The sequence below is a fragment of the Canis lupus genome, chromosome 17 (genome assembly GCF_011100685.1).
Source record: "Canis lupus familiaris isolate Mischka breed German Shepherd chromosome 17, alternate assembly UU_Cfam_GSD_1.0, whole genome shotgun sequence".
Classification (NCBI taxonomy): domain Eukaryota; kingdom Metazoa; phylum Chordata; class Mammalia; order Carnivora; family Canidae; genus Canis; species Canis lupus.
The window spans coordinates 57035607-57062147 of NC_049238.1; the positions used below are offsets into that span (position 1 = coordinate 57035607).

Sequence of the window (26541 nt, forward strand, 5' to 3'; positions counted from 1 at the left end):
GGAAAGTCTGGGTCAGGGGACAGTGAGCAGGCTGGTATTGAGGGAGCTGACTGTGGGCATGACCTACAGGTTGATCCTGGAGTGAAAACTCCTATGGGATTTCCAGATCCCAGATTATGGGGTCTTTGAAAAGCATTTCTGAAGTAACACTGCTATCTAGTGGTAACACAACAGATAGCAGTTACTTTCCAAGCAAATACAGTATAGAGGAGCCAGTGGGGAAGGCATAACAAATAGCAGGAAAGTGATTTTTTGCTCTAACCACAGATCCTAAAACACAGACAGATCCCACTACCATGGTCAGCAGAATTGCCTACAATTTCCACATGCCACTGAACAGTGGCTGCAGGCTAGAGTCAAATCCCAACTCTCCTCCTTAGGGAAGAAAGGACAAGTTCAATAACTCATTTTCTCTCCTGAAAAAATGGGGAAAATAATATATGCCCATATCGTTGCAGTAAGGATTGAGTAAAATAATGCCGGCAATATGTCAGGCACATTATAAACAATTAATAAATGTTAATTGCTGTTATACTGCTAAGGGGATGTGACAAGAGCTGGGGACAGGCACAGAGAGAAGGACCTGGACAAGTTATGCCTTAATCATTGACCATCAGTGAACCTCCCCAGATAAGCCTTTCTTTTACAACACAGAGGCTTTTGTAATTCTCCACCTGAAATCACTTGCTCCCTTCCTGAAACCATCTTTAACGAAATGGGAACATATGTGGCTTGGGAGCAAACAAGCAACTATTTTATTTTATTTTATTTTATTATTTATTTATTTTAAAGATTTTGTTTATTTATTCACAAGAGACATACAGAGAGAGAGGCAAGGGATAGGCAGAGGGAGAAGCAGGCTCCATGCAGGAAGCCTGATGCAGGACTCGATTCCGGGACTCCAGGATCACGCCCTGAACCAAAGGCAGACACTCAACTGCTGAGCCACCCAGGTGTCCTGCTACTATTTTATTTTGCAGCTTAATTTTGTAATGAACTCACTTAAATTTGAGGTGACTTTGCAAATCCCACAAGGTTCATTTCAAGATTAACCTTGCTCTGGCCTAGTTGCTCATTTACTCCCAAGCTGGAAAATTAACTTATTGCCTTGAACCTTTTCTGAACTCATGGAGTTGTGGACAATGACCTATGTTTCCTACCACATCCAGCAGTGAGCCAGGCTTTCAACAGCTGCCTCTGAACACCACTCTCCCCAGAGACTGGAAGACGCTAACATCAGGTTTGTTGATCAAACAACAAGTGTCATTTGAGAGCTTGGAATGGGGGAAGCAGATGAAGTGGCAGGAGGTCTAGAAGAGAGGCCAGAGACTGTGTTAGCATTATAGATGCTGGTTGTAAGTTTTCAAGGTGAGAGATGTGGCCAAAAGGGGCTGTATAGAGACAGACCAAGGGACACTGAGGGAACTAGCAAAGGAAGGCTCTGCTTCAGACACTACAATAAGATAGTCACTTCCTCATTTTATGGATAGCTGAGAATTGGAGCTTGTCTAAACTGGATGGAGTAGAATATCATCTATTGGCATTACTTGAGAAACAATTGGAATATTCCTAAATCCCCAGATACCTTCCCTCAGGAAAGGATTCCTGTTACTCTATGCCATAGCAACTAACAGAGAATGAGCTATTGAAATCTGTCTTCTTTGACTGTAAGCTTCTTGAGAGTAGAGATTGACATCCTGAAAAAATTTTTTAAAAATCTCTATTGTTCAGCACAATGCCTAGATATATGTAGTAGTTAGGCTTGGTTGTGCTGTAGTAGAGAATAAACTCTGAGATCTTAGTGAGTTAATACATAAATATTCATTTCTGGCTCATACAAAATCAGCTGATCTCCAGGGCCTCTCCTGTCCAAATGATCATTCAGAGACCAAAGCTGCCTTTATCTTGTAGCTATGCCTTCTGGGGATAATGGCCTCCACATTATTGTATCCAAAAGAAGAGAAAGATCAAGGGCTACACATCAGTTCTTAAATTCCTGGCCCAGGATTTAACACATGTTACTTCACTCCTAGCCCACTGGCCAGAACTAGTCACAGAGCCCTGCCATCTCATAGCAACTGGGAGATGTCATGGAGCATATGATGAGTAGTAAAAGTTTCTGCCTTCCTGGCTGACAGTGTATACTTGACAAATTTTAGATAAACAAATGAGTAAACCTGACACAGGGCCTAAATTATGCTATCACAAAATTGAAGCAACTTCCAACCTCCAGAGACTCTGATGAGACTGCAAATGTCATCAACAAGGGGAATAATATACATGAAGCTACCATTTATTGAGGACTACTCTACACAAGGCAATGTTCTAGGAACTTTACATAGGCTATATGGTTCAGTCCTCCCAAGGATTCTAGGGGATAGGCCTTAAGATTCTTTCTTCACAAATTACTTTTTCATAGAACCATGGCGACTGAGAACCAAGTAGCAGACTGAGGTTTGGCCCAAGTAGGCCAAGTTGCAAAACTTACAAAAGTCTATCTTCCTGACTCCACGGACTCCCTCAGCTATTAAGGATGTAGGGAACATCATTAGCTGCTGAAAGCAATGACCTTCAGAAATACAGTCTAGAGTCATTGCCATAGTGAGATGTGCCAGGAGGACGGCAAAAAGGGACAGAGCTCCATTTCATAGCTGGTTTTCCCCATTTCCAACAGCCCTGCCTTTTTTGGTTTCTCTCCTGCTACCTCCTCCTAAGGACTACCACTATCAGACAGAAATGCACATACGATCTAAAGCCAATTGTAAAAAGAATAGAGTTTGGAGCTTGTTCTGAACATTTGTGTAGTTTCTGATGTCTGTTTTGCACACTTCATCTGTTTAAGCAAACGAAGGGGCAGGAACAATGATCTCCGTCCAGGACACCTTCCTCAATAGCCTAGATTGTATGGGAATTGGCCATGCTTGCTATATGCAGCTCTCCCAATCCCATGAGACAGAGACCTGACTGTCTCCTAATACACCATTACTACTCCATACCAGCTCAACTATATACACAGCAAGTCAGAAGGATTTCTGGTCAGGCTTTGCTATTCTTATTGTGTGAGCATAAATCACCTGAATTCTCTGGGTTTGAACATTTTCATCCATAAAGTGAGACTGTTGTATATCTACCCTCTGATCACTATCTCACTGGGTTATTGTGGGCATGTAATGGAATAATATATGTAAAAATGCTTTTAGATTGTTAAGATTGCTTAACTGGTTATTGTTCATGGCCAGCCAAATAATGAAATTTTCTTACTTTCTTATTGAGTTGCATCTTCTTGAGGGAACTTGTCGGGCAAAGCTACATAAGCCCATGGCATTTAAATGCCAACTCTCTCATTCTATAAACCATACTTGGCTATACACATTTGCTTTTTTTCATGATGCTTAAGAGCCAGGCCATAGAAGTCAAAACATATTACCAATGTGTGATGCTGGGCAAAGTATTAAGCTTCAGGTTTCTCATCTGTGAAATGGGAATTATTATAAGGGTTGAAATATTAATGCACATAAAACAATCTACATGGTGCATGGCACAACATACAGCACTTGATAAATGGTTGCAATGTTACTGTCATTTTATCATCAAGAAGCCATCATGCTATCTCCAAGGTTCTTTTTGTATTCAAATTATTCCACTGGCCAATAGAATTAGAAAATCCCCAAACTTTCAAAACACCATATGAGCACTTGGATCAATATCTCCAGTATGCCCAAACAGTCTCCCACAATCTCATAGAAAGCACATAATTTACAACATGGCTGTGCTCTGCACTGAAGAGGGCACTTGATGGGATGAGCACAGGGTGTATACTATACGTTGGCAAATTGAACTTCAATAAAAAGCAAATAAAAAACAAAACACAACATGGCCGTGCTCCAAAACTCTACTTGGAAGTCATTTGTTTGGAACTCAACACATTTTCCCATTGAAAGAATGCTATTAAAATAGTGGTTGGGTTCCCAGGTCACTGGAAATACCCATTTGGTTCACAAAGTAGCAGAAAATTGGCTTATTTGCAATGCAAATGAGTATAAAGCAACGCTGTTGCATTGCTAGTCTTAGGCTGAAACTGAAAACTAAGAAAATTATGTAATGCGTAGTTTCTTTTATTTTTCATAAATAATGGCGATGAGGAAAAGCAGGCTTAATTTGAGGAAGAGAGAATTCAGAGAATCCTCCCTTAAGGTTCTTTACTTAAGGTGCCTCTGAGGGTGTTTTCAAAGTCTTTGAAGGTTCTTTATCACATCTAATGTGACTTCAAATTTTTAAAATTTCTTTTTTTTTTTTAACTTTTTTGTTCTTAATCCAAGAGACTATATCTCATCTTCCACAATGGAGTTATCTCTGGTTTCCAAACAGTAAAGGGAAAGAAATGGGAAAGATCAGGCAAAGAGAAGAATTCGTGAGAAGGATTCTCAGAAAAAGAAAAATCAGAGAATGGTTTGGATAAATGGAGAAAGGAGGAAAAGGCATGCATATGTAGTAAAATGGACTCCCCCCGGGTCTGGGAGTAGGGAACCTAGGTTGAGTGAGAGCCCACATCCTCTTGTAGAAGGGAAGCGGTGCTGTGACTGGTCTAACAGTTCCCCACTGAAGCCATAAGGTGGCGTCACAGGGCCAGAGCAACTTAAAGAGAGGCTTCAAAGTTGAGGAGTGAGAGAGAGAAGGAAGGTTTTGAGTACCCAGTCACTTGGTGTTAGGAATAAGCCCAAAGGCTGTGCTGGTTCCCTGTTATGTACTTTACTGCCACGAACTAAATGGTTGACTAGAACGTCAACAGGGCTGCATATAAATGAGGTCTTTGTGTTTACTGGCCAGCCAAGCATGTGAAGACACCAAAGACTTCAATTTCTAGTGGCTTTAGTTTCTGGTGGCTTCAAATCTGGTAGAGATTAAAAGGAAAATATATAAAAACCTATAGTTTTCAAATGAGAAGCTGAGGCCCAGGGAGATGAAATAGCTTTGCCTATGCTCATATAATTAATAAGTGTCAGGAACTTCTCCTGTCAGTCTGCTGCCATCAGCAGTCCACTGACCAGTCCCCTAGTCCAGTTTATGCAATACCTCTAACTTCAGCCCTTCTGGCTGATATCGGCTAACCAAGTTGGGTCAGGAGTAGAGGAGAAAGTGGAATGATGAAATCCAGTGTAGGTAAGTCTCTGGAAACCTTAGGATTTTTTTTTTTTTTAAGATTTTATTAAGTAATCTCTACACCCAATGTGGGACTCGAACTCCCAACCCCAAGATCAAGAGTCACATGCTCCACTGACTGAGTCAGCCAAGAACCTCTGGAAGCCTTGGGTTGATGCTGAGAAGCTAGTTCTCAAAGAGAAGTGAATCCAGGTACCATTGCCCAGTTATCCAGAGGAAAATGCTAGAGTCACCCAGTATGTCAGCAAGAGCACTGAATGTGGAGATGGAAGACCTAAGTTCATTTTAAATTGTGCTATGGTATAGGTTTACACACATCTTTTCCTCTTTCTGAAGTCCCTCGAAGCTCTAATTGTCTTCTAATCCTTACCAGGCAGGATCTGTGGTCTTGTGGCCTGGGGAGGTAGGGCAGTGGGTGGCTAATTAGGTCACAATAGTTCCAGGGTGAGTATATCCTTAATATAAATGTACTTTGCCTCAGAGCCTCAAAAACTTCAACTTGTGATAAACAAAGCTTCTGGGGTAGACACAAGTCATTCCTCGTCATACTTGCAGAAGAGGTTCTGAAGACCTGGAACATCCTACTCCTCATGGTAGAACATGACTATAGGTCAAGAGAAGTTGAATTACTGAAAAGAAAAATCATTTAATGGGAGTAGTTGAGGAGTGGAGGCTGAAGAGGAAAGATGATTATTACACAAAACAGAATAAAATTTTTAAAAATGTCCATCGTAGCCTGGAAGGGGTCCTGAGTCCTCCATTCATATCTTGTGAGGGCTCAGGAGAAAGGCCAGAAGTGATTTGACTAGGCTGGTGGCTGACAGACCCACACTGGGCCCCTTGTTCCCTCACTGTTCCCATATAAATGTAACCCTCAATGTTATGGACACTGATATCTGACCAGATGTTCCTAGAAATCCAGCTCCTTTACCCTGACCTTTCCTCCCCATTTGGAAGACTCCCTGGGAGCTTATGTGCCTCAGTCAGGGCATTGCTGATTCATGTCTTCTCTGGTCCTGACACTGACTGTGGTCCCAGCCCTGGGATCCCCCTCCCTCTACCACCACACATGGGCCAGGGCCTCCTTGTGCTGCGGTGTCTCCTCTCCCAGGGCTACCGTTGCTATGGTAATGGCAACAGGCTTTGCAACTACTCTCCTTGAGGCTGTCATCCCATATACAGTGATTAAAGCACTTTCAGCCAACCTTGAACAGTGTAATCCCTCAGATAAGGTCCCCAAAGTATAGCCTTGATGTTATCTCTACCACTTCATTGAGAAACTTGGCATAAGTTCCCAGGGGACCAGGTCAGAGGGTCTTGAAGGACACCACCTTTCATCATCAAACATTTGCACCTGGAGCTGCATTCTTAGAAGCAGCTTTTGCTCCCCTTGTATCTCAATGACCTGCCCTGGGATTTCCACCCTGAGATTTCTTACAGAACACCTAGGGGTTTCTCACACAAATAGAAGCTCTGATAAACCAGATTCCTAAAGTGACACCAACATGAATTATGAGTCATCTAAAATCTTCAAAGACAGACAACTTGTTTATCTAGCCTAATTGCATTATATCAAATGGCAATCTTGAAGAAAAGCTCTGCCCTTGAAATGCCTACTGGTCATAGTCTGTCATTCTTTCTTTCCCCATCAGGGAAAACTGCTTGAACTTCCAATCATGAGCAACAGGTACTACTGAATGTCCTTGCTCTTATGTTTGGGCTTTTTCTTTTTATCACCCATATGCTAGTTATATTTCACCATTTTTTCTAACCAGGAGACAAAAAGCCTGAATAAATTAAATCACCTACAATGAGCTAAAGTTCTCACAAGAGACTTTTACCCTTTCTATCCTTTTCTCCACTCTGTCTTCATCTTGGGTAGTTGGGATAGAGGAGAAAAAAAGAAAAAAACACTGCAGTTGAGATCAAATAAAATGGGAATACAAGAAAACCGCTTGATAATTTGGATCCTCTCTTGAATTCCTGGTGGCTTTAAGTCTGGTATGGATCAAACTGAGATACATAAAAACATAGTGTTAAGTGTCCCTTCCAAATGTGGGGAAAGCTTTGAACAATGGAATTGTCCTTCTGGTCAACTAGAGGTCTCATATTGGACCTCTGATAAAAATAATGGGCTCAGTACTTTATTAAGCTATGAAAAGACAAAAATGCATTATAATTATATTTTCATCCTGAGAAATTCTTTTAAAGTTAATAAAATGAGTAATTTATGTGAACCAACTATTTTTCTCTGCACCATGAAATCGAAAAAAGAGAATGTCTATCTTTAGGGGCTACCAGAATACAGGAGTCTGAGCCTTCCCCGGTCATAATTTACTGCCTGATATTTCACAAGTTAGTCCATATCCTAGGCCTCATTCTTTCCAAATGCAAAATGAAGACACTAATACCTTCTCTGTCTGCTTCACAGGGAAGTAGAAAGGAAATAGTAGAGAGAAAAAGAAATTGTAAATAGAAATGTGATAATGAAGTGTTTGGTATATACAAAGATGCTGAGCTATTTCTTTATTTCCAAGCAGTTTCCAGATGCTATAATTCCCACTATTCGAGGCAAGTAATTCTGAGTGAGTCTGAGCCATTTGTCTTGGACTAGACTTAAGTGTTATTGAGGTCTTATGACAGAAATCTGCAGAACATCATTTCTGTGAATGTGCAATGTATAGGATATGGAGATTTGTTGAGACATTAGGAGTAGAAACCTGGTGGAGAATTCTCATCTAATAAGGCAGAGATGACAAAACAGGAGAATGTTAAATTCAAATAATGAACATTCATGAACAGCACCTCCCTGTCACATACAGTGATGGGGATACAAAGCATGTTGGGGTCCCAATTCAGTGATTTACTAGGAGGACTCATAGCATACAGCATGTAGTTAAGGCTATGATTAATTACAGAGAAAGAATGAGAAGCAAAATTAGCAAAGGGAAAAGGCTCACAGGGCAAAATCCAGAGGGAAATAGGTATAAAAACTTCCAAGAGTTCTCTCCCAGTGGAATTATGCAAGATGCACTTAATTCCTCCAGCCATGAGTTGTGGCAACACGTTTGAAGCATTGACCAGTAGAGAAGCTCATTTTAGAGACTCATTGCCCAAGGCTTTTTGTTGCGGGGTGGTCATATTGACACTCTCTGCTGAACCCAGGCCAAAATTCTAGACCCTCAGAGGGAAAGCAGATGTTCAGCATAAACCAGGTTGTTTGTGCAATCAATTCAGACATAGTGAGCAATCTATTCTTATCAGGGAATAGTGGGAACCCTTTTGAAGTCCAAGTTCCCAGACTCCAACCAAGGTCCAACTTTGAAAGCAGGCCTAGAGCCTGCTATGTTAACTCTTTTATGCACACAGAGGTTTAAATCAGTGATGGCAATACAGATGGATAAATACAATGATTAATTTATTCGACCAGAGTCACTGAGACTTTGAAGGGTTGGGCAAGAAAGAGATAAATTAGACTTGGTTGTTGTGCCTTGTCAAACTCAATTCAGCACCTCAATAACTCCTTTCCCATTCACTGACAAAGAGCATTGCCTATAAAAAGCACTGTGGCTATGCTCCAAATTCCTCACTGCACATCCCAAGGGCTCTGTTTTCTGCCTGTCATAACTTCTTTCTGCTTAACCTCGTGGGTAGGTATTTGGGGTTACTTCTTTGTTTGACCTGATTAAATTCTAGTATGGCCCTGGCTGCCCTCCACCAGTTCTACTCCATCCCTACCCTTTCCAAGATCCCCACCACTTCACATTTCATCTGGTTTCCTTGGCCCCTTTGTCCATTAGAGGAGCCTCCCCATTCACATTTGAAGCCCTAGTTTCTGGGGCCTATTATCCCTGTCCCTCAGTCAATGACTTAAAAGTCATTTCATTTTTACTCACAGCCTTTGGCTAATTTTTACTCCAGTGCCAGCTGCCAGGGAGATGCCCAGGACTATGGACTACAGATTTCTTAGCCTTTCCTGCTGGAATCTTCTCATGTGGGAGATCCACATACTGCCCCTGACTGCAACCAGTGCCTTTAGCATCTCTGCAGCTAGAGTTCCCACTGCACTTGCCCCTACCAGAGGGATCTATCCTCAAACCATGCCCTCTTTCCTCTTTAGGCAGCAGGGGGTGGAGGGTGGGTGTTTAGAAGCTCCAAGCTCCAGGTTTACTTCAGATTGGGGGTGAGGATGAATGGAGGTCACATATGGAGGTCACTTGGTCTTAAGATGAACATGTTCAATGACTCAGCCAAGGAGTCAAAAATAGCTTCTCCCTGATGTCAACCAGGGCCCCAAGCAATTCATTCATCCAGAGATTCCTAGGAGCTCCCGGGTAATGGCATCAGTTCAGTTACAATTTTCCCAGCCTCATGGATATCCTTCCAAAAATATACAGAGCTAGGAAAACCCTTGGGCATGTTCAGAAAAATACTCACAGTGACTCAAATGACAAGGAAAAGCTACCCGGAATGAAGCTGATAAGACAGGAGCTGGTCCAGGAAAGCTGTGAATGCCATCACATGGGCATTTGATCAGACTTATATTTCAGAAGGATCCCAGGAGCCGGAGGGAGACAAGATAGAGAGTGAATCTGAAAGCTGAGAGACAAAGATAAGAAGCTTCTGTAATAATCTTATAAGAGGTGCTAGGGCCTCAAATGGATCTGAGGCAGTGGGTGTAGAGCTGTGGGTACAGACATGAGGGATATTTTAGAAGACCAGATAATCAGCATTTGGGGTTGAGGGAGGGAGAATGAAGTGTGGTTTTAGCACCTTTGGCAGTACTTCCATTGGGATAAAGACTACAGGGAAATTAATGTTGAATCCAAATAGCTTCAAGCCACAGCCCCCACATTTACGTTCTCCTCTATATCTGACGTATTCTCAGTGTCCTGTTTGTTTGGTTTTGGTTTTTCCTTTGAAGGTCCAGAAATTCCAGAAATGCCCTTGGTGTGTTTGACAGACTTTCAGGCTTATGCCCAGAAGCATCTGTCTAAGTCAACTTGGGATTATATTGAAGGAGGAGCTGATGAATGTTTCACCCGGGATGACAACATCACAGCATTTAAAAGGTCTGTCTGGTCTCCTGTATCCTTTCTATTGTTAAACTAAGGTGCACTGTGTGAGAGATCTTTGGAATGTAGTAGCTCTCCTCTCTGCCTCCAAAGAGCACAGAGTACTCAAGATATATTAATGGACTTTGTTGTTACTGTTTGGGGTTTTAGGAGATTATGAGGGGAGGGGCAGGTGGCTGGGGAGAGGATGAATGGACAAAGAACTTATCTTAGTGCCTCTGTGGAACTAGCACAAGTCATCCTCCCTCTGCATCCCAGCAACTTTGCCACCTGACAAGATAGTATAAGAGTCCAAGGTTGCCAGTTACCTGGGCTGGGAGAAAAAGCCAGCTGGGTAGGTCTAAATCTCCCAAGTTCCTAAACTTCTGACTTAAAGGAGGTAATGTATGTCGAGAGAGGGAACACAGGAAATATGGAGACCCAAAGGGTCTTAGGGGTGACAGGAAGTTGACTTCAAAGGAGAAGAGCTGGTCTAGAACAGCAGCAGGTAGAGCATAGGGTAGTAAACAGCCCACAGGCTACATCGGGCCCTCCACCTGTTTTTGGATGGTCCACAAGCTAAGAATTTGTTTTCCATTTTTAAATGGTTGAAAAAAATTAAAAGAAGAATGATAATTTTTTATACATAAAAATTATTTGAAATTCAAATTTCAGCATTTATAGATAAAGTTTTATTAGAACCAGCCATGCTCAGTCATTTAACATGTCTCTATGGCTGCTTTTGCATTCCAACAGCAAATCTGAATAACCGTGACAGACTACATGGCCCATAAAGCCTAAAATGTTTGCTATCTGGCCTTTTACAGAAAAAATTTGCTCTCCCCCCATAATAGAAAGGTCAGGAGAAAATTGAAAAATGGAATACAAGGTGAACAACATATTCTGTATTTTCATACTTGTTTAGCACTCTATGAGGCCCCTTACTCACTTTATCTCACTTTGTCTTCATGATGAAGTTTGTATCTTACCCAGGTTTGTACTATCAGTATTTCTAGCAAAACTTTTTTACATTTGTGTGGAGGAATAATAACATTTTGTGAAAAACAAACATTTTTGGACCTGAGACTAAGTATTTATTGGACTTAAAGTGTGTTTTATATATTTATTATTTGTGAATTTCCTTTTTTCTAAAGCAATGGTTAAGTCAAATCTTCAAATGAGTTAGCCTCTAGCAAAACACAAAAACAAATAAAACAAAACAAACCCCCACCATGATCATTCTCTGCAATTTGTCCTCTTTCAGTGGCCTTTTCTTTATAGAGACTTGTTTCTAACTCATGAAGGAAGAGCCTAGAACTCCTTCCTGCTTATTCTTTTCTTTTTTCTTTTTTTTTTTTAAATTTCGTTTATTTATTCATGAGAGAGAGGTGGGGGGAGAGACATAGGCAGAGGGAGAAGCAGGCTCCATGCAGGGAGCCCGACAGGGACTCGATCCCAGGTCTTCAGGATCAGGCCCCGGGCTGAAGGCGGCGCTAAACCGCTGAGCCACCCAGGCCACCCTATTCTTTTCTTTTCTAATCCTTGTTATGGTTTAAGTGAATCATAGCATCCAAGTGCTAAGAGTCTGTTCAGGAAGGCAAAACTCAAAGACACAGACCTGTGAGAGAGCAAACCTGGAAGCGATGTGGAGGACACATGCACTGGGGGTTAGAGAAACTGGTGTTAATGTGAGTCAGAGTATTGGGAAATGCTTTCTGAAAGTTGGTCTGTGTGGCCCAATCAGCCAACCAACCCCACCAGAGGCTTCTTGGCACCAGTCTGGTGTAGACCTGCACCAGAATCTGGGAGGCCTCAGCACCAGACAGCACTACATGCTGAGAGTAACTTCACTAACAGAACAATCTTTGTTTCTGAGCACAGAATCCGCCTCCGTCCCCGGTACCTGAAGGATGTGCAAGAGGTGGACACCCGGACCACAGTCCAAGGGGAGGAGATTACTGCCCCCATTTGCATCTCACCCACAGGTTTCCACTGCCTTGTCTGGCCAGATGGAGAAATGAGCACAGCCAGAGGTATGACCCAGCCACACCTTGAGGCTCTCTTCTCTGGGGCCCTGAACTGTGCGGGTATCCGTCAGAGCAGTAGCAGGATTTCTTCTAGAAGGAGCTTAGGGACATCAATCTGGTCAGAATTAAGGAGGGATGTTCCCATAACATCTCCTCTAAGATTGAGAAAACATCCATTTCCAACATAATGAATGGTTAGAGAGGGCGGCTACAGATGAATAGATGTGGAAATTAAGCAAGCTATCCTTTGAAGGAGGGTTGCAGACCACTCAGTCTGTGGAGAAAGGGATTCTAAGCATGGCTTCAAGATAGGGCTCTCTTTGACCGCCTTCTTGGGCCAGGCCTGGTGAGTAAATGGTGAGTAAATGGTGAGTCTCTGAATTTAGGATGAGGAGAGAGTCATAACGTGAGGTCCTACAAAGGCCCCGGCAGTGCTCCTGCTCAAAGTTGCATTTCCCTTCTCCTTGACTGACTTTGTCATTTTATATGACAAAAATTTTCTTATTGAGTATGTCTCCTTCCTAGTAGTTCCTTATTCTCTTCTCTCATCCCACTTGACTGAAAAATAAGAGAAGGAAGAGGGGAGGGATGAGGCTGAAAACAATCTTGTGACTCCCTTTATAATCTTTACTATATAGGTCAAATCTAGGAAATATTTTATTTGCACATTGCCCAGGGCTTCCCAAGGATCTTTTACTTTGACCCTGTGATATAGGAAGCGATGAATCCAAGGATTCTAGAGCTGGAAGTGGCATCTGTCTGGTTAGGAGCCAAGTCTGGTTAGACTGAAACATGAATATTCTGTAGGACTATGACTGCTTTACTAAATCTTCATGGTTGAATGTGTGGTGTTGTTTTTGTAGTGGGGCAAAAGAATGTGGTATCTCCTGTTGATGTTAGGAATTGAAAATATTAAATCCTGATTAGGTCAGATTCTGTACCCAAGGGTTGTGAAATGGTAGTGACATTAGCCTACTGGAGAATCCTACAGAAAACAATGATCACAGTAGGAAATGAGAAATATGCAGCAATGTCAACATCATCATCACCACCACTGTGGCCAACCTCGTTATCACCAAGCATTTGTACAGCACATCACATAGTAATTTTTAAAATGCTTCCAGAGGGATGCCTGGGTGGTTCAGCATTTGAGCGTCTGCCTTCAGCTCGGGGCATGATCCTGGGTCCAGGAATGCAATCTCCTATCGGGCTCCCCGCTGAGGAGCCTTCTTCTCCCTCTGTCTGTCTCTGTCTCTCTCTTTGTGTCACTCATGAGTAAATAAATAAATAAAATCTTAAAAAAAAATGCTTCCAGGGGTGTGTGGGTGGCTCAGTTGGTTAAGCATTGACTCCTAATATCAGCTCTGGTCTTGATCTCAGGGTCATGAGCTCCATACCTAGCCTTACTTAAAACATTATAATAATAAATAAATAAAATACATAAAAATGCTTCCATATCTAGTATCCTGTTTAATTTTCCGCAACCCTATAAGAGAGGTAGTATTATTTCTCTCCATTTTACAGACGAAGAAAATGGTACTCAAGGCACACAGCTAAGGAGGAGTAGAACTAGCATTCTTCTAACCCTTCTAACTCAGATATTATGCTTTCTTCAGTACAAAGATTAACCTTCTCCACTGACATTACATTTCCTCACCCTTTGTTCTCTAGTTCCCTTCTGCATCATTTGCAAGTTCATGCGCAGCCCATTCTCCCATCTGGAAGCTGCACCATGTCCAAAATCACTCTGGGTACTAAATGACTCCTCTAGCTAGGAATCTTAACAGGGTCTAGAAGACAGGCTATATATGGGGACAGCCTCCCAGGCTGACTGAATGCCCCCTATGCCTCCTACCCTAATGAGAAGCAGAATGGAGTCAAGCTTTATCTTCACTCACAGGGTAAACTGATCAGAGGTGGCCCAAACTCTAAGGGCTTCTCACCCTAGTCCAGAACCCTGCTCTCCATCCAAACTGAGTTGTGTTGTTTGCTTTGTAGCTGCCCAAGCAGCCGGGATCTGCTACATCACCAGCACCTATGCCAGCTGTGCCCTTGAAGACATTGTTGCTACTGCTCCCAGGGGCCTCAGGTGGTTCCAACTCTATATGCAGTCAGACAAGCAGCTCAACAAACAGCTGGTCCAGAAAGTTGAATCCCTGGGTTTCAAAGCTCTGGTCATCACTGTGGATGTACCCAAACTTGGCAACAGGCGACAGGACATTCAAAACCAACTGGACTTAAAGATGAACTTATTGCTGAAAGACCTTCGCTCAACTAAAGAGGTAGGAAAAATACCAGATCCAATGGGCAAGCATAACAGGAGGCAAATTTCCTCTCCTCCTTCCTCCCTTCTCTATTTCCACAAAAGTTCAGAGTGCTTGCTCTTGGCAGATACTGCAGATGCCATAGTTCAAAAAGCTGAGCTGATTCCTGCTGTCCAGAGCTTCTAGATGAACAGAACACAAAATATCCTCACTCCTGGAGGCACCCAACCTGTCACCTGAAGTGTTCTGGCCAGGGCTGGGTGCTAGGAAAGCTATGAAAAGGATTTTTTCATGCAGTAGGAGAGTAAATTAAGCATGTTCTTCCAACATTTTTTACACTATGGGACACTTAGAAAATGATAATTTTGGATGGCATATTTAGGTAAACTGACCTCCTGAAGATGCTCACAGACAAGGTAACTGGCCCAAGGAGTATAACCAGCCCAGGCCCCACCCTACTGCCTTGAGAACTGAGAGTCAGTATCTCTCTACACTTAGAACTCTCTGGATCTGCAGCACACTTGTTTGGAACCTCTGAAATAGATGACTGCAAAGACCATTTCCTCATTAAACTCCTACAGTCAGATGGGATGGAGTGCCCCTGAGCAAGAAAGTAGTGATAACATTGGAGTCCCTTGACTACATTAGAGATAATTATACCAGCCTTTTCAGTCAATGAGCAGCTGTGATACCCAGCCAAGTGACTCAACCGTTCTACCCATTAACCACAAATTAGCCTTGACATTTTCTGGAATCCTTATCTCAGATTACAGGGACACATTGGGATTTATGGGATATTTGATTCAAATTATGAGCCAAGGTTAACTATAAGGTAGTATCTGGTTCAGGATTATCAAAGTATTTCTTAATTCTCATGACCTTGTGTATATCTCAAGATAACAGTTTACATCGGCCTATAAATACTTTCATTTATCCCCTTCACTTACTAAACTCAGTTCCTTTAAAGTAGGGACTGTGTCTTGTCTTTGTATCCCCAGATTCTGGCATAGTTATTGAGCAGGGACACAATTAATGGTTAATGAATAAGAGATTAAAATAGTGATTCTTTTGCACAAATTTTGTTAAGCAAAGGATGGCTGGAAGTTGTTGATTTCGTTACTCTTCTTTTAAGGCCTATGAAGGGTGACTATCTGAATGTGTCTCATTTTGAAATGTATCAAACAATCCTAAAGGAGCTCAAGTCTAAGATTCTTTTTTCTTCCCCACAGAGAAATCCAATGCCTTATTTCCAGATGTTTCCCATTGATGCATCCTTCTGCTGGAATGATCTCTCCTGGCTTCAGAGCATAACTCGATTGCCCATCATCCTTAAAGGGATCTTGACAAAAGAGGATGCAGAGTTAGCTGTGAAGCACAATGTCCATGGCATCATTGTTTCCAACCATGGTGGGAGGCAGCTTGATGATGTTCTCGCATCTGTAAGTAGGGTAACTTCAGAGGGTGTGTGTGTGTGTGTGTGTGTGTGTGTGTGTATGTGCCTACAGCAAGGTACTCTGTGCAGATTGCAGATTGGCCTACACTCCCCTCTCCCTTACCACATATGCTGGTATATTCCTGTGAATTGCAAGGACTTTTAATCATTAACAGCCTAGTATATGCCAGGTTATTTTTATAAGCTTCATATATACATCATCTCTAAATCTCTCAACTGTCTGTAAGATGGATATAATTATTACTCTTTTACAGATGGGGATCCTGCAGCTTAGAGAAGTTAAATAATTTGTCCAAGTTCACACAGTTAATAAGTGGTTAAGGTAGAAGTCAATAGGAGAGATGTTCCAAAGGCATTGAGGTCTCCTGCCTTCTGGAAGAAGTATTCAGCTAAAAGTTTGCCTGTGTGCATGGGGTATAACGACATATTTTCTCATATGATGTGTCCTGGGAAGGAATAGAGCCTCACTTAAACTAATAAATAACCATCTTTCACAGTAAAACTAAAAAATGCCGTATGAATCTTTTTCTAAAAATTTTTGACAGTCTATGATTTTCTCCCCGTCTTTTGAATTTATGTCCATTATAGATGAAGAGAAGGCAGGCAAGAAAAGAATCTTTAAATGGAAATTGTTGATTTATTTTCATGGATATATATAGCTTATATTTTTCAAGAGATTCTTCTATTGTTACTTGATTCCATTCTAAGAAAGGGAAGTGTGGGAAGGGGGCACCTGGGTGATGCAGTGGGTTGGGCTTCTGATTCCTGGTTTCCACCTGGGTGTGGTTTTGGGGTTGTGAGATCAAACCCCATGGCAGGCTCCACTCTCCCCACGGAGTCTGCTTGGGATTCTTTCTCACTGTCCTGCTGCCCCTCCCATTCATGCACACCCATGCTCTCTCTCTCTCAAAATAAAAATCAATAAATCTTAAAAAAAAAAAAGAAAGGGAAGTGGGTTTTTTCCTCTTTTAAGTTATTTTTATTATGTATGTAAGACATGTTCACTGCAGATAAGTTATAAAATGTACATATACAAAAAGAAGAAGATAAAAATCACCCCTAATTTCATCACTATCATTAATGACAATATTTTGGGATTTGTTTTTTTTTATCAATTTCTTAATGCAAATATGACACTTTAAAAAGCCACATACTATTTTGTAATTTCTCTTTTCACTTTATCAATACACTAAGAGCATAATTTCACTTCAGTATATATGCTGCTCCCACCTTTAATGGTGTATAGTATGAATGCACAATTCATATAATCAACTGCCTACTTTTGAATATCTGATGACTTACAAGTCTTCACGATTTTAAACAATGTGTCAGTGATCATCCTTAAATTTTTAACACACTCTCAATTACTTCTTTAAGATGAATTCCAGGAAATGGGGAAGCTGTATCAGCAGGTTTGTACATTTCAAGGCTTGTGAAACTTGGAGGTTTAATGTGCTAATCACTGGCCCCCTTCTCCCCACCAGGTTCTCTGACAGAGAACAGGCACAGAATAACAAGCCCACTTGGAGAGTAAGGGACACTGTTTACCAGAGCTCTTCATAAGAACTGACTAAAGAGAACAGTTAGACCTCCTACTTCCCATCCCCCAGATTTTGACCTATGAATCCAGGAGAAAGTCGATCTGCAGAGCACATGCTAGCTCTCTCATCCAACTCCTGAAAAGATGCCATCGGCCACCTCCCACACATCCAGAAATGGGCAGAACAGAGTGCAAAAGATTATAGCAGGTCCCAAGTAGTCCCAATTGTGCTTTCAGGTAGGAACAGAAAGCAAAAAAGGGCCCATCACCAGCAAGCAACAAATAGAGTAGAATGTTGACTTTCGAAACAACTCTAATAAAACATATACGATAGTGTCTCTCTCATGAATCAGTTTAGCTAGTCTTGCTCCCTTTGCGGAAGGACTGAGTAATAGTTGGAAAGAAAAGCTAAGTAATTGCTCCCTATTGCTCTTCCTCAGTAGAGAATGACTGTTAGCAAACGCAGGAGCCAAGAGAGAATTTCTCCTTCCCTATCGTGCTGATCAATACATAATTCTCCCAAGCCATCTGACTTAACAACCAAACCCAAGGTCATCCAGGGACAGTGCTGAGATTAATGCAAAGCTGATGAGGTACCTCTGGCTCAAAATTTGAGAAGGTGCCAGAAAAAACCTAGTAAGATAAATAATAGTTTAATGTACTATTTAAAAATTTTAAATTAATGCAAAAAATCCATGGCCAACAAAATATCAACATTTTAAATAAAGATAGTATCTGTCCCTGTGCCTGCATAGCCTGCCTCCACTCATCTTACTGTCATCGTGGCCCCGGATCCAATAAAACTTTATTTATAAAAACAAGCCCTCCAGCTCACAGGTCAAAGTGTGCCATTTTATTCTTAAATATTGCATTCAAATGTTATCTATCTGAGCGTTTTGGCACTCCTTAAATTTTGTGCCTGAGGTAAGCACCTCACTCTTTCCACCCCAAGCCTCTCCCTGTGAGAAGTATGACTCTTTGAAGTTCCCATCTTTAGAAGGTTCCAAATCTAGCACTTCTTGTATTTCTTCCTTGGACCTGGGAAAAGGGTCAGAGCTATCTGTTGTCTCCTGAAAGCTCTAATGAATGTCCTATCATGACCTATAGAAAGTAACTCTAAAGTATTGTACCCTAGGCCAAAATTCACTCCCTGTCTGTTTCTCAAATTCCATCAGCTCCATTGTCCAGTACAGCTCACTGGAAGAGTTTGTACAGATATGTTCATTTCTTTTTCCCAAAATCATTGAAATATTCCAAATAATACCATGCTGGGACTATAAAAATATATAAAATATATATTATTTTATATATTATATAAAATAATGTCCCCTTATTTGGACATGCATTATCACCAGTTATCAATGTCAGTTTAAAATGTATTCAATTCTTCTCCATTTGTAAATTAGAGTACAAAGTTCTTTCCTTCCTTATTTCATATTCTGCTCAGTAATCCAAAGGATCTCATTGAGGTAGAATTCCCATTGATTCCTTGGGCAGCAGAAGTTCCCTGGGGCTAGTTTCTCCTCCTCTACAGTCCAAGAGCCATAGAACAGGAGCTCTGTGGCAGTTCCAGAACTCTACCCTCAAGGACTCTCCTCCCAGACTCTGCTGTCACCCCTCCTCCTAGACTTGGAGGTGCTCAGGAGTGCAGCTCAGTCTGGGGCACCATGGATTGGCACAGCCTGGTAACTACAGAGCCTAGAACTGAGGACACAAGGTGAGAGACAAAGCCTAGGAAACACCAGGCTAAGTTATAAGCAGCTTTTGTTTTACCTTTCAGAGTCTTCAACCCTACTTCAACAGCACTGCTGCTTCCATTCCCAACCTATGTCTTTGATAACACACACAGAAGTCAAGAACAGGTGGTTCAAGTGTGGTGTGTAAGGAACATGCAGCCCGGTTACACAAGGTGGGCTGTGATCCAGACACTTGCCAAAAAAGACTCAGTGCCTTAGCAATGGAGAACTAGAAACAGAGAAGATGGGAGAAAACCAAAAGTCAAAATGTACTTTAAAAAGAACACTAAAGTGAATACCGTTAATGGAAAATATCCCCTTTAGGATATGAGGAGAAACCAAGAGTTTCTTCCAAGCTGTAGACAGCTGAACAAGTGAATCAGAGAGAAGTCACACTCTGTCAGGGCAGAAAGTGCAAAAGAGGGAGCCTGCAGAAAGTCCTTGGGGCTTGGGGACCTAGCTGCACTGCTCTAGTAGGGGAGGGGAAGAAACCAGTAGATGTCATCCACACTTGGACTTCCTATTCCTAACCCACACTGAGGGGCACCTGTGTCCCATGATCCCTGAGAGTGAAAATGGTAATCCCTCAAGCCACATGTGTCTCGTTCTCAGATTGATGCCTTGGCAGAAGTGGTGGCTGCTGTGAAAGGGAAAATGGAAGTATACCTGGATGGTGGGATCCGAACTGGCAATGATGTGCTCAAGGCTCTGGCCCTTGGGGCTAAGTGTGTGTTTCTGGGGAGACCAATCCTCTGGGGTCTTGCCTATAAGGTGAGAGTGGCAAAGTGAAAATCAAGATACTGTGCTTCTCATTTTTTTTCCCACACTTTACTGTGGCTTACCATCCAAGCTGAGCCATTTTTTGAGGTGCCACAGATTCCTGAGGGACAGCTACTCCTTGCCTGCATCTCTGTAGCATGTTGCACATTCTCAGGCATGCTCACCCCCATCTTTTCCTCTTTGCTTCCCTGTCTTCCTGACATTGTTCCAATTTTACAGACATTGCCATCCTCCCCACTGCAGCTGTGAACATGCCTAGAACTGATACTCAGCACATGGGCAGAATGTTCCCTCACACTTCTTTTTTGTCTCTCCCCATCCCGCATGTTGGAAGCAGGGTGAATATGGCGTTGAGGAAGTTTTGAACATTATAAAAAATGAGTTTCACACTTCCATGGCCCTGACAGGTAAGTTTTTATAGTCTTTTTCCTGATTTAGACCTGAAGGCATGAGGGCACAGGAGTGGCGGCTCCCCCTTCTAGCTAGTTTCTCCCAGCCCAGCCTAGAATAGAGAGAAAGAAAAAGATGCCCCAGACAAAGAATTGAACACAGATTCAAGATGCAACACCTTTGCTACAAAATCAAATGCAATTTCAGATTATAGGAAAGAGTGTCCCCTTATACTCTTCTGTGTTCGGATCACACACCAGGCTTTTTGGGTGTGGCTCTGTGTGTCACTTTTTCATATTCATGGACTGTGAGGAATTGAGAAATTATGTCAAGGAGGAGGCATGGAGGAACTGGGGAGATAGACACAACAGGAGGAGAGAAGGCGGGGAGAAGGAGAAGTGCCGTCTTGTGTAACCACAGCCAGAGAAACGTAAATGTCTAAAAGTTACATGCAGGTGGATTTCAGTCAAAGATAAAGTTATCGTAAAGTAGTGCTCATAAAAATTTGTAAGTGAAAAAAAAATTGTAAGTTTAGCAAAGCCTGGGATCCCAGTGATCTATAAAATAGTAGCTCTCAACTAAGATCATGGATGACTGCCCTCTTGAGGAAGATTTGGTTTAGAATTTGAATTTATTTTTTTCTAGTAGGCACAACTGTAGGGTGGATAATGCGGGTAGTTAGTGCTCAGGGGCTGGGGACACTAAATGTCCTAACATGCCTGGAGCTGTCTCATAGAAAAGAATTACCCTACCAAAATGCCAAAGGCCAAATGACTCTGTCTTTGATTGTCTTTGTCTGCTGTAGATCTAACTGATCACTATGTGAAAGCTCAGACAAGATGAATCTCAATAAGACTTCCATTCACTCCTCAATTCTAAAATTTGATAATACTTCTCCAGAAGTAAGGAAATAATGAATCAAGAGCTCTGATGTGAAATCAAGACCATTTTCATGCCATTGACTTATTTCCATAAATATTACAGTGCATCAGTCGTGTGCCAGGCACAAAGGCAAGATGTCCTGGTTCTTCTCAAGTCTGGTTTTGGTCTGATATTTGGACAAGTGTCTTGTACTCAGTGTCCAAGTTATATTAGTAGTGTCTATTGGGACTACAGATTGAACCTTTTGGGGTTGAGTAATACAAGTTACAAAACTTAGATCAGCATTACTGCCAGTACCAGCCTCCTTCCCACAGAGCAAATTAATTAAAGAAAGGAAACGGGAGGAATAGATCAAGTTATGGAGGATGAGGACCAGAGCCATACTTTTCAGCTTTGGACCAGAGTCATACTCTTCAGAGCCTATGAAGATAAGTCAGTAAGTGACCTGGTGTTACCAAGGCCCTTTCATGAGGGAATGGAGGGCACAAGGGCAAACAGATATCATAGTGGTGTGTTTTGACCCTGAGAAGGAGGAGAGTGAAGGACGAGAAGACCCATGAGCTTCTGCAGATTCCAGGAGGTTGAGGTGACTTCTGATCCCCCAAATATTTTCTCCTATCTTTGTGAAATGATGTCTGATCTTATTTTAACAGAAGCCTGTTGGAGGAATTAACAGTAAAAAAGCTTTTTTATTCTATTAAAAGTTTACGCTTAACAGTCACTGGGGTGGAAATGGTGGCTGGAAAAATCTTCTGAAATAAAGAGGAGAGCATCCTTTTTTAAAAGGGGCAAGAGAAAAAAACGGAATTGTGAGCACTTTTAAGGCTGACAATTTATACTCGCCTCCTTCTAACTGTACTACAATGAGAATGTATTGTTTTAAATGTCTATATAAAAATTAGTAATCACAACCAAACATGGGACAGGGAAGAGGGAGGAAGAGAAAGAATAGAAAACTCAAGCAGAAGGGTATCGGTTGGCATCCTCTGCATAAGAGTCTCTCCCCAGGGTAGACCTCCAGGCTGGTCCTTGGGAAGATGGGAGCTGAGGCAGGGGCTTGTGCTTTTGGTGGAACTCACTAAAGTGCAAAATCATAGTGTGAAAGCCCTGAGATTCTGCACCCCTTAGCTCTTCTGCACACAATGCACATAAGGTGCCTGACACAAAATCAGCACCCAAGAGGAATCAGTTGATGTGATTTCTCTCACCTGATTCCCTTGGAGATGTGTGATGTTTTTCCTTTATGACCCTCTGAAAGCAAAATAAGCTTAGAAGTCATGTTTTTCTCACCATGACACCAATTGCTGAAATTATAGAAAGGTTAAAATCATGATCTCTCTTGAAAAATGTCCACACGTAAATCATACCAACACAAGGCTGCATGGACCTCACTGAGATCTCATTCTTCACAAGGGGAGGAGGCTGAATTAAAAAGTATATGAACCTTCTTGAGGTTTATTGTTTGGAATTACCTACTTCACTTTAGAGTAGCCAAAAGATTTTAGTGTAAACATCCTCCTAATTTATAGCAATGAAAGAGTGGAAGAAAATCATAATTATGCATTCTCCCTCACTTTTACTGAGCCTCTGCCAAGTGTAGGGCAGTGTCCTTGGTATTGTATAAGACCCAGAAACTAATTGATGAGAGTTGAGTAAGCACGGAAGCATTTCCAAGGCTTATGTGTCAAACTGTATTAAGATGAAGTCATAACATGACTTTGTTACAACTATTGAGACATTTTTACATCATTTAAATATTATTTGTATTACAATATATAACCAAAGATCATACTTTCGCATCTCTGTACTCCTTGAATAGGTCTGCCTGCCCACTGTTCTCCCCTCTGGGGAAACCCAAAGCTCTTAAGACCCCACTGCCATTCTGAGGAGAGCCACCTCTGGCACCAAGTTCCTGCTTCTGCCGAATGAGTTGTTTGTGGGTTATTTATGTATCCCATGCCTGCCATCTCTGTCCACTATAATCAACAGAGGCATGATTTTTTAGAGAGGAAAACCCCCCTCTCATTAATTTTATTTTCACAAATAATACATTTTGCTAAAGTTGTGTTTTGGGAGGTGAAGTTACACACATCATACATGTGGGAAAAAACTTCAATTAAACATTACACATCCTGGCATTCAAGTTTTCTGCCTTATCATCACCGGGATTTCCTGTCCACTCAAGGCCACAACTCTCCAGTCTGTACCAACATACTACTCCCTCTTTCTCCTTCCTTTTTTTTTATTTATTGGAGTTCAATTTGCCAACATATAGTATAAGACCCAGTGCTCATCCTGTCAAGTGCCCCCCTCAGTGCCCATCACCCAGTCACCCCATCACCCTGCCCACCTCCCCTTCCATTACCCCTTGTTCGTTTCCCAGAGTTAGGAATCTCTCAAGTTTTGTCACCCTCTCTAATTTTCACGCTTCTGATCCAACATCACTCTCTTCAATCCCTGTGTCTCATCTCAGCTACAGTTCTAATTTTGCATTTTAATTCAGATCCTTTACTAAAGTGTTAAATTTTGCAGAACTTTCCCTTGGAAGGCAACCGCAGTATGAAGTACTCATCCCATCTCTTATTCCTGACTCATATTTCTCTCTGACATGTACTTCCTATATCCTTGAGGCTTATCAGTGCTCAGATAAAGGTCAAGTGTATCTATGGCACATATGAATTTATTTCTAAAATGCTAAAATAGTGTTTCTATATTTTTACTATGCCATTTTGACATGGCTGTGTTGAAAGAGGACATGGGCACAGGCTCACAAAGTAATTCTCAAGGCAATCAGAATCACATTTTTCATGTGATTCTGGTATCCATAATGGTTTCCCGGGGTGAGCACAGAGATCAAGTCAGGCCTGTTCCCATTGGATCATCCCATTACCCATGATGACGTAGGTCATTGGGGTTTTAGAGCAATAAGCTCGTTAACCACATTGTTCTTTTAGGTTGCCGGTCGGTTGCTGAGATCAATCAGGACTTGATCCAGTTCTCCAGGTTGTAAAGAAAGAGGGCTAATGACCAGACTGCTGAGGTTGCCCACAGGAGGAAGACAAACTCATAGCATGGTGTGTGATGCCTCCTGCCTTGGCTCTATCCTATCCAGAGGCTCATCCCCGGACCTTCCACCACTCCATACCTTGTGCTTCAGGCCCTCCAAACCCCTCCTTTTCCTCAAATTTGACATGCTCCTTTTTGCCTATAACAGCTTGTTATATGCACTTGCTTGAATTCTTCCTCGGAAAGAATTGTTAAAAAGGTGGAACAATAATGACTGAAATAGATAGCGAATTAATTTTTTTTGCATATCAGTATCTCTATGAACCAAACTATGGGGATTTACACTCTGCATAGAAGAACTACATGTATGAAATATTATCCCATCAAAATAATACTCCTATCTGTAGATAACAGAGAAATAATATAGTTAAAAACATGGACTTTTTTGAGCATACAGACATGGTTTAACAGTCAGGATGGGTACTGACAAGTTGTGCAATGGGAACATTTTTCAATCTCTCTGTAAATGGGAATGATACTACCTAGCCTGCTAGGTTGAGAGAAAGACTAAGTGAGATAATGTGTGTAAAATTTAAAGCATATTGCTTAGTACCCAGTAAAAGTTTAAGAAAAAGTAGCTTTTACTGGCAAATTTCTATTCATCTTTCAAGACCTTCTTCAAATGTCACCTATTCTTATCGTGGCTACTTGCTAGGTGCTTCCTATTGTACTTTGCACTCTTATAACCCTTATTATAATATGTTGTTATTTATTTATTTGCATGTCTCTACCAACAAATAGACTGTACATGGCTTCAGGCAGGAAACTACGTTTGGTACTGGGCTTGGCATTTAGCAGCATATTGATGAATAATTGTAGAATGTATGGATCAATGGATGGATGGATAAGTGATGGATGGATGGATGGATGGATGGATGGACTAGAGATAAATGGATGGAAGGAAAAATGGGAAAATGAATAGATGCCTTATCTGAGTAAAAACTCCCCAAACCAGTAGTCAGCTTAAATAGACTTCTGAAGCAGCGGAATCCCACTGAATAAGATCTGACATTGTAGACAACAAGAAAGTTGGGGACAGAAATCAACATCATAAATAGCCTCGAGCTCATTTTCCCGTGTTCTTACTTACTGCTTTTTACATTGTGTTCTTTATACAACAACCAAAGAGATTATTTTTCAAGTACAAGCAAATCCTCTGTCCCATTAGTTTAAAGCCTTTCTGTGGCTTCCCATTCCATTTAGTGGAAATCCAAACTGATCCCAAGCTCTTCCCTGGGCACCGCATGTCTGGTTCTTACAGACCTTCCAGCTCATTTCTTCACTACTCTTTCCTTCACTCACCATGCCCCAACCATTCTGCCTCCTTCTTATTCCTTAAACAAGCAAAAACAAGCAAAACTCTTTCCTGCCTCTGGACTTTTACACTTGCTCTTCCTTCTACATAAAATATCCTTCTCCATCCTCTTCTCATGGCTGGCTCTTTCTTGAGCTTTATATCACAGCCTGTCACCTCCCCAGTAAGTTGAGATTTCCCTGACCACCCTATCTAGAAACAGGCTCCATTTGACCCATGCCACCCTGGCTTTCCCCTCCTAGCACTCACCACAATCTGTGATTAACTTATCCTTTGTTCATGTGTTTATTACTCATCTGTAGCTGCACAGAGACTTTGATTACTCTTGCTCATCATGACATTCTGAGTCCCAAACCATGCCCAATGCTACAGAAGCCTTTGAGTAAATATTTGTTAAATGAATTCATTCAAAAAGATAAAGGTGGATCAAACTCCACTGTTACATCTGGGGAATGATAGCAGCTCCTGAGGAAAAGCATCAAGTTAGACAGAACCAAGCTGAATAGGTCACTGTCTAAGCCAGCAAACATCATTCGTGGGCTGGACATTTTTCTGAAGGAACTCATACCATAGCACAGTCTCGCTTTTGCCCAGCTTCTCCCACACACCCAAAGGCCTGGTCAAGGGAACATCAGGTGGCATGGAAAACACTGAAAGAGAGAATGGTCCTATAGCAGCCTCCCTGCTCATAACTCCTAATGCTCTAGCTGTTGCATAGTTAGAAAATAAAGCATGGCGGGATTAGGTAGTCCTGCTTATCTGGACTGGGCTGTACTCTGAACAGAATCAGGGGAAGTGAACACCCAGACTTCCAAATCACCAATCCCTTTGATTTTTCTCAGAATAAAAGATCATAAAGGGCAAATCAGTAATA

The 26541-nt window shown here is 41.7% G+C and overlaps 1 protein-coding gene and 1 long non-coding RNA gene across 13 annotated transcripts in view; one reads left to right on the top strand and one right to left on the bottom strand.

Moving 5' to 3' along the window:
- Nucleotides 1-26541, bottom strand: part of LOC111090690 — a 119283-nt gene that overhangs the window by 73871 nt on the left and 18871 nt on the right. The gene's annotated exons all lie outside the window — the stretch shown is intronic.
- Nucleotides 1084-24929, top strand: HAO2 (hydroxyacid oxidase 2). 6 transcript variants are annotated; one of them, XM_038561916.1, is made up of 8 exons: nucleotides 1084-1240; nucleotides 10085-10232; nucleotides 12096-12247; nucleotides 14240-14523; nucleotides 15735-15944; nucleotides 19847-20005; nucleotides 20349-20421; nucleotides 24241-24929. In XM_038561916.1, exons 1-8 carry the CDS (start codon nucleotides 1150-1152, stop codon nucleotides 24294-24296), a joined length of 1173 nt encoding a protein of 390 aa, XP_038417844.1. In that variant the 5' UTR covers nucleotides 1084-1149; the 3' UTR covers nucleotides 24297-24929. The 6 variants fall into 6 exon arrangements, with proteins under 6 accessions (XP_038417844.1, XP_038417845.1, XP_038417849.1 ...); XM_038561917.1 differs by having other exon boundaries at nucleotides 20352-20421; XM_038561918.1 differs by lacking the exon at nucleotides 1084-1240 and adding an exon at nucleotides 9650-9785.